The sequence below is a fragment of the Garra rufa genome, chromosome 22 (assembly GCF_049309525.1).
Source record: "Garra rufa chromosome 22, GarRuf1.0, whole genome shotgun sequence".
NCBI lineage: Eukaryota > Metazoa > Chordata > Actinopteri > Cypriniformes > Cyprinidae > Garra > Garra rufa.
In genome coordinates, this window is record NC_133382.1 from 7599524 (window position 1) to 7608348 (window position 8825).

Here is an 8825-nt window from a genome sequence, read left to right on the forward strand (position 1 = left end):
ATGATATATCAGAGAAATGCCCAGCGCTGATTCCTGAGAAAGGGAAAGCGTGAACAATGCATTAATCCTCTGCCAGTCTCATTCCAGGTGTGTGTGTGTGTGTGTGTTATAACACAGTCTTTCCACTGAACAGACACAATGATCCGATGTGAACAAGGGAACTTTCTTACTCATGTTCTTACATGCAGTTGAACAAATTAGCAAACATAAGAAACAACCATTATGTATCATATCATAAATGTCTTTTAACACTGCTTTGCAGAAACTTTGCATGTTTGCATATAAGCAAAATGCATTATTTCTTATTGTCAGTATAATAGTATTAGCCATTATTTTTTAAAGCATGATGTACAGTTCTTGCACTAAAACGGAATTATGCTTACAGTAAAACTCTGTGAAGTTAAACAGTGCAGGTGAGAAAACAAAGAAACCATGTGTTACTGGCGCCACCTGCTGATAATACGACACTATTACACATTACGCTTTTATATAAATACATCTACTGTACATATTGAAACACTGGCAAAGTATACCCAGTTTAAATAAATGATTTCAGAGCAAATCAGTAAATGAATGTTAAATATCAAAGAGTTCAGTACCAGTAAAATAAATTGAGACTCTCCTTTTGCAGCTGTTTTGCTTTGAAGAGTTATTTTTATTACGTTAATTATTTATTTGTGACCCTGGACGGCTATATTTGTAGCAATATCTAACAATACTTATGGGTCAAAATTATCTATTTTTGTTTTATGCCAAAAATCATTAGGATATTAAGTAAACATCATGTTTCATGAAGATATGTTGTAAATTTCCTACTGTAAATATATCAAAACATAATTTTTGATTAGTAATATGCATTGCTAAGAACTTCATTTGGACAACTTAATAAGCAATTTTCTCAATATTTGGATTTTTTTGCACCCTCAGATTCCAGATTTGAATCTCGGCCAAATATCGTCATATCCTAACAAACCATAAATCAGTGGAAAGCTTTTTTATTCAGTTTTCAGGTGATGTATAAATCTTAATTAAAAAAATGACTGGTGAATATAGTTGGTGTAACAGTATAAACTGAAAACAATTTGGTGCAGGATTTAATATAAATAATTATCACTCAAAAATTGACAGCAAATTTCACAAATAAATACAAAGAACTGGCAAGTTTTTTTTAATGTGTTTTTACCAGTGTGATTTTGTATCATCGAGATAATATAACAGTTTTTGTTTATATTTTTCAATTAGTGTTTATTTTTGCCATTTTCATTTTCATTTACTTCGTTTTAGTAATTTTGTTGTGCATTTTGTCATTAGTTATTGTTTTTTAACATGTCTATATAGTTTTCAAAATGTAATTTTTTAATTTCAGTTTTAGTTATTTTAGTACAGAAAGCAATAAATAAAAAGAAAACAAAATCTGAAAATATATATATTTTCAGTGTTTTAAATTTTTTTTAATTAGTTTTCACTTAATGTTTATTGTATTTCAAGTAACAAAAATATTTTAATAAAATAATATATATAATGATAATTATTTTAGTTTGAGCTTAGGACATAATTAAATATTGATAAAGATTATTCCCAATAAAGAACAATAAAAATAATATTAAAATAATAATCATTAAATGCAATAAATTAAAATACAATTCTAGTTAAGTGTAAACGACTAAACCTATTAATTTTAAAATCAAGACTGCGATACGGGCTTCCAGCAGAACTGGTTCATATAATAACTTTCATAATTTTCATATAATTGCTTAAGGAGGAATGTAGTTCTAGCTAATTACTTAACCATATACCAGTAATTAATCATTGCACTATAGCCACAAGGAGGCAGTATGACACCAAAAACTACCACAGCGCTGAAACATGCATGTCTGGACACACAGGGCTTTGAATTAGAAACACAGCTGTTACAAAACAATATTAATGTCTCATTATATGTGCAATAAATTTAGCTTTCACACTCAAATGAGAATGTATGCGGCTACTAGTTTATAATAAAAATAGTTTTTTATGCACTAGCTCTGCAAAAACGATTTGCATACACGCTTGACTAAATTAAGAACGTGTATTTATTTTATTATTTCATTCAATTTAATTTAATGTAACGTAATTTAATTTAATGTCAAATTTAATTAAATTTTATTCTAAGCTCTAATAAAACTACTAGACCTGACACTGACATCGAAAAGAAAGTCACAGATATCTCAAGACTGGTTTGCATGTCTCTCAAAAGACTCCATGGAATTTGACTACATGCCACGACTGTGCACAACAGGTATGTGACAAACCGATGTCTTGCGGCTGAAGTTCACACACGGAGGAGCACGTTTACCGTCAACACGGCGCGTTCAGGTGCACGGCATTTGCATAGGCCACTGACAAAAAATAACGAGTAGCAGTAAACAGTTCGTCTCATCTTCTATTTCTCGTTTACATTTATAGGCCGGTGGCTGATAAAGGTTATTTGGGTGCAAGAGGTTAAGACGTACTACTTCTGGTACCACGCCTTGCCTTAATAAAGAGGGCACACAAGTGAGAGCCGCAGGGGTGATCAGTGGGGCAGATAAACTCCTCCAGCCTCTTTCACCAACAGCCACTCTGAATCAGAAAAGAGCGAATTGATGAGATCAGAATGAAAGCAGTAAACTGAATGACAACCATGGTCCAACATGCACTACTTTTACAAATCAATTACTGTTTATGCATTTAAGATTTAAAATACAAGTCTGGCCTTACACGATTATAAATTAAAATATTATTGGAGTGCAGTTTTAATTGGTTCAACAAAGAACTATTTTCCTGTCAAGAACTTTTCAAGTTAGCTAGTTCAAACGTTACATTGCGTTACATTACTTGACAGATTCTCCAGACAAGTTTTGGTTTGTTAGTTCTTTAAAGCGCTGTTGTTTCAAACTTGTTCTGAATCTTAAAACAGTTCTCATTTATAAAACTGTCTTTCATTTAAAACCATGCTGTTGTTAACGTAAAAACTATAGGCTATTCTAACTTATAGCTTTATGGGATGTAACCTAATGTTGATTCAGCTATGTTAAATAATATAACACTGACATTTTAGAATAAAAAAGTTAACGGCTGTTTAAAATATGTTTATAGTTTCGTGAATTTTTAACGCAACTAGACATTTCTGTGCGTAATTCTGTTGTACTAACTTGCACAGACGCTAAGCCTACTTCACCGCAGCTCTACTAAAATGTCTGCAACATTTCGCATCTTCATTATCACTACAACAGCTAAAATCCCCAAATGCTGAAGTTTGGAGACGTTGAGGCGCGAGGCGGAGAACAGTCTTTGCTTCGCCCTGAGGGCTGGAGAGAAAAAAACACTGAAGCTCTGAGCCAATAGCAGCCGAGCGTCCACCCATGTGCCCTATAATTCAGAGTTTCTCATACTAGATCCTTGCCATTACCTTCAGTGCTTCAACCGAGGGAGTTAGAGCAAGCAGCCCATCGAGGATTTTGTGTTACATGCATCGTCCTGAACTAAACGTCTGCATGTTTTGTTCAAGTCTGCCTTGGAAATAAAGTGGACGATCGCTATTTGTTTTTTTTTTTCACCCTTTTTACTAAAGGATGAGTGGACCGACATATGACAGGAAGATATCCGGTATTTCAACCGATCTTTCAGGCTCTATGAGTTGCCATCCGACTTCTAAGGACTCTCCGACTCTTCCAGAGTCATCGGCTACAGACATGGGTTATTACAGCAGCCATCACGAATACTACCAGAGTCCTCCATACCCTCAACAGATGAATTCATATCATCAGTTTAATCTGTCTGGGATGGGGGCATCAGCCGGACCTTACCCCACCAAGACAGAGTACCCTTACAATACTTACAGACAATACGGACATTACAACAGAGACCTGCAGACGCCACCACAAAGCGCAGGTGAGATATTGAAACATGTCTTTTTCTTCTTCTTATTATTTTTTTAAAATAATATGCCAAATGTAGGGTATAAGCAGGGGCTTTTCTACTTAATATCAGTATAAAATAGGCATCTTCTGAAGATGATAGAAGTATATTCTGAGCGGCTCGATTTACCGAGAAGCGTAAGTTCGCGTTTCTCTTAAGGCAAGTTTGTAAGTTATTTACTTGTTTTGAACTCTGTATTACTATCCCATTAGAGTCATTTATTTAAAGTATTGCTATACATAAAATATATTTAGCTAGGGAGGGTAGAAAGTTGCCTCTATCACAACAGACTTGCGGTCGCTGTAAAACAATTATGACATTTTTATTGCATCTGTAACGCGATTAATCATTATTACTCGGTGTTGAGTCTAGGCTAGATGTCACGGTAAATTTTATTTTTAAAGTAGGCCTACAAATTAAAATACAGCATTCTTACAAACCTAAAGATAGCGTAGCCTATTTATTATTTATTTCTCAAATTGGCATTTCCTTATCTGATACTGCCTAGCACAGCTGACATGTATTTATTTTACACATATAATGTCGCTTGTTTAATTTATACATTTTTCTGACCGAAATGAAACCAGTCGGTCTTCAGTGTTCTTTTAGCTCCTGTAACGATTTTGCTTTGCCATAACGTGGTCTCTAATTTTATTCTTTCCAGTCAAAGAGGAACCAGAGACTGAAGTTCGGATGGTAAACGGAAAACCCAAGAAAATCCGCAAGCCGCGCACCATTTACTCGAGTTACCAGCTCGCCGCACTGCAGCGCCGCTTCCAGAAGGCGCAGTATCTGGCGTTGCCGGAGAGAGCCGAGCTCGCCGCACAGCTGGGGCTCACGCAGACACAGGTAAATACTAGAGCTCCAATTCATTTACAATTCTGTTAACATAATTACTGGACCGCCACTTGACATTGCGTTAACAGCTTAAAGCGATTTCTTGCACTTCTATCGCTAACACTTAGCACACTGAGATAAGGATAACAAGCTTATCAGGTCATAAAACATTGCTCATGTCAGATGTGTTGAAATGTTATTGCTCGTATTACAATTAATACATTAATAATTGTTATTTATTTGCAGTGTTTCCAACAATAATATGTGTAAATCGCTTTATTTCGTTATAATTTGATCAAAAGATTTCGCTTTGTAATGTATTATAGGCTACAGGATATTACAAATCGACATCGTATTTTTGTCTGGTGAAAACATGGCAATATGTGCACTGTAAATAATTATTTTTTAATTTTTTTTTTGTTTCTGTCCATTTAAGAATATTTTAATCTCAGTTTTCTTTTCAAAATAATTTTAATTCAAAATGTCAGCGTTTACACGACTAAACAAAGCCGAAATGATATTATAAAGGTATTTTCGTAGTGCAGTTTGTCGAGGCAAACGTCACATATCTAAAAGACTTTTAAACACTAAATTGTTTATCATATATTATTTATCTGTAAATGCATATTAATTTTACATACACAATAAATTACAATACAAAATAAATGGTCAAAATTTAAAACTGTACAGATAGGTGAAAATACGCGCTTAGACTTGTAACGTGTAATCTATCCTGTTGTTTTGTGTAGGCCTATATAGGCTATATATATAAAAATAGATAAGAATATATAATACATTGTGTACATTTAACAAGATCTCCCAACATTTTGTTCCTTAGTGAGGGTTCAAGCCTCTCATGTCCCAAACCTTTCGTAAACAGCTCAAAGTAGAAATACTTCTCACTTTAGTACCATTTTAGTTTTCTTTTTAAAATGTAAGGAAGCAATTAAATTTAAGTGATTCACTTGGTTTAATATTGTCCGAAAGAAAACTAACGTGAATTGTCATTTGTTTGAACAGGTCAAAATCTGGTTCCAGAACCGGAGATCCAAGTTCAAGAAGCTTTACAAGAATGGCGAGGTTCCGCTGGAGCACAGCCCGAACGCCAGCGACTCCATGGCCTGCAACTCCCCTCCATCCCCGGCTGTTTGGGACAATAACGCGCACTCTAGCCAGGTCAACCGGGGACAGATCCCCCAGCCACCCCTCAGTTCCACACCCCCCTACATGGAAGATTACAGCAATCACTGGTACCAGCAGGGATCACATTTACAGCATCCAGTGCACCACCCAGGACCACCACAGAGCGTGGGGGCCGTGTATTAACAGACACTGACGGAAGAGTTTAATATAAGAGGCAAAAGACTTTTGAAAAACTCTATATAAATAAGCTGAGAGATGCTCCGCGAGTATCTGGAGTGGAACAGCACACCTGTGTTGGCATTTTGTGGACTGTTTAAACGCATATATGTCGCTATGAATGCTTTGTGTTGAAATAACAGTAGTGTAATATTAATAATAATAACGATGTTTCAATATGTCCCGGCTACTCAGACCGATTTCATATGCACATAGGTGTTGGTTAAACAATGTAAAAGAAGTTTAGAGTGGTTTTAAATTATTATGTTTTATGACTTCCTTTATTGTTATGTTTTGTTCCTTGATAGGTGAATATTAAAAATGTTTTAAAGAACGATTGAACCCCAAATTGTGTCGTTAAAAGCCTCGCCACCCACAATGTGGGCTGGTGTCGCGAACGTCAGAGACTCAGGACATAAGTTATATAGACTTGTACAAAATGTTGAAAGCTGTACATAGGTGTTTAAAGAAAACAGAACCACTAAATTCGTGTTACTTCGAAAGACAGAGACTGCACGGTGGTGCTCGAACCATTTTATATTCCTGTAAGTAGCTGTATTGTTATTCTGTCAAACTGAATAAATGCGAATTGAAAATATTTCCTCGCCTGCTGTTTGCTTTTTGCCACCGCCCACCTTTATGAGTTCCGTTTGAAATTACTTACAAATCTAGCACTATTTGGGCTCTTAGGAAAGGGTTAAGTCAGACAGATGTTATTTTGTGATGTTTGCATGCATAAGCCTGGTAGGGCTGCGTGCAAAGAGGCTGTAGGAGGCGACAGGCGAGCAGACATGTTGGAGTCACTGGATTTTATTAGTATTCTGTTGGCAGATAACAAGATAGACTACAGCGAAGGAGGGGGTGACTACTGAAATAATGCCTTGAGCTTTAGGGATAGTCGGTCACAACAAGAATCGACAGGGCAAACAAAGGCTTCAGACAGAGGCCTAGAAAAACCCCAAGAGATTTCTACAGGTATATGCAAATCACAGCGTATTTCAAAGCGTTGGCATTTAACATGTTCCCTCCTAGATTCCGCCTTCCCGCGGTTTTGGTTTCTTTTTCATACCAATACTTATTATCGCTAGTTAAGACCGTGTAATGACTTTCTGTAATAACCCAAGTAGAATATCGACATAAATAAAGGCTGACACATTCAAAGTTCCTGTTCGTTCGAATTTAGAACGTTTTTAACTCTAATTTGACCGCCTACACAAACGTTCCAAACGAAGCAATAGAATGCGTCCATACTGTTTGTTTATTTTACGCTTTTGTCTCTCAGACAACAACTTCAATTAGAATGTGAAAAGGTTCGCGCGGTCTCAGGTATGTCTGCTGGGTTGGTGCGTTTCTGGTGGTCTCGAGTTTACCAGCATCAGATGTTTTCAGGAAGAATTTATTTCCTGTAAGTCCTACTGAAAACATGTGTTGTTGATGTTTATTCAAGGAAATTGGCTAGAAATCGTCCAACCGATGCCAAAGCATCATGCAGAAATTAGGTGTGAAAAAATTATATTATCCGTCATGAGGCTTTAATACAAAGGCCTTATAGGTGCCAAAAATCAGATGGAATAATACAATTAAAAAGTAAAAATAGACAGTGGTCGTTTAATGTCCTCTATGATTTACTCAGAACTGATCATTAAAGTTTTGGGTGACAATTTATAGTAGGCTAACTTACAGGCATTGCATAACGTATCATGTACATTCATTTATGAAAATAGAAATTGGTTATGGCATTTCTAATTATTACATTAATGATCTGTTCATTGAAAATTCATTGTTAATGCTTTAAATATATTATAGTGTACAGTGTTACACTGACTAAAATTAGACATCAGAATTATAACGACGTAATGCCTGTCTTTTTTAAGCGTATAATTAAACTTACATAGGCCTATTGCACGTAGTGTTCCGTAACCGTGATTCATTCGTCTTATATTGTGCTTTTAATGTCTCAGCCGTTTGTTTACCGTCGGCTTTTTGTGTTTTTAATTACAACTGTCAATTAAATATAATCAAAAACAGAGACTAGGCATATGAGACTTTCAAAAAATGGTAATTGTTAGGTGTTGTCTGAACACCGTGTGCTTTATCTAGTTAAATTAATTTACCAAGTCTGCCACTTCACAAGAAAAAGGGACGGTCTAATAAATATATGATGAAAGAAAAATAAAAAATCCCGTCTTCTTGTATCATGACTGTGAAAAACAGAAAACAATCTTCATTCACGTTTGTAGGTCGCGCAGCGTGCCCTTTGGTTTTATGTGAAATGGGCGCAAAACCATAATTTGAACCACAGAAACCATAAATAATCTGGTTTCATGCCGAAATCATACGAGTAACCGCTATTGCGGTTCATCATTCGACCCCCTACGCAGACTGAACTGTGATACTAAACCGTGATCCAACATAAAAATAAGTTGAATTTTCATAATTGGAATCCTAAATAGAACAATACTGATATGTGACCTTGGACCACAAAACTAACAAAATCAACAAACAAATAACTAACTAGCTGAATAAATAAGCTTTCCATTGATGTATGGTTTGTTAGGATAGGACAATATTTGGCCAAGATACAACTATTTGAAATGTTCAAATCTGAGGGTGCAAAAAAGTTGTTCAAAGTTCAAGATCTAAGAAAAAAAAAATAGGTTTTTATATTTACTGTAGGAAATGTACAAAAC

The 8825-nt window shown here is 35.4% G+C and overlaps 1 protein-coding gene across 1 annotated transcript; it reads left to right on the forward strand.

Moving 5' to 3' along the window:
- The first annotated feature begins 3440 nt into the window (after window positions 1-3440).
- Window positions 3441-6733, forward strand: dlx3b (distal-less homeobox 3b). The gene is made up of 3 exons (XM_073828546.1): window positions 3441-3912; window positions 4604-4788; window positions 5797-6733. The coding sequence occupies exons 1-3, from the start codon at window positions 3594-3596 to the stop codon at window positions 6100-6102; spliced, it is 810 nt and encodes a 269-aa protein (XP_073684647.1). The 5' UTR covers window positions 3441-3593; the 3' UTR covers window positions 6103-6733.
- Window positions 6734-8825: the final 2092 nt, after the last annotated feature.

Coding starts and splice junctions, on each gene's coding strand:
- dlx3b (XM_073828546.1), top strand. CDS start 3,594: ATGAGTGGACCGACATATGACAGGAAGATATCCGGTATTTCAACCGAT. Junction 3,913..4,603: donor GACGCCACCACAAAGCGCAG/GTGAGATATTGA, acceptor TATTCTTTCCAG/TCAAAGAGGAACCAGAGACT. Junction 4,789..5,796: donor TGGGGCTCACGCAGACACAG/GTAAATACTAGA, acceptor TTGTTTGAACAG/GTCAAAATCTGGTTCCAGAA.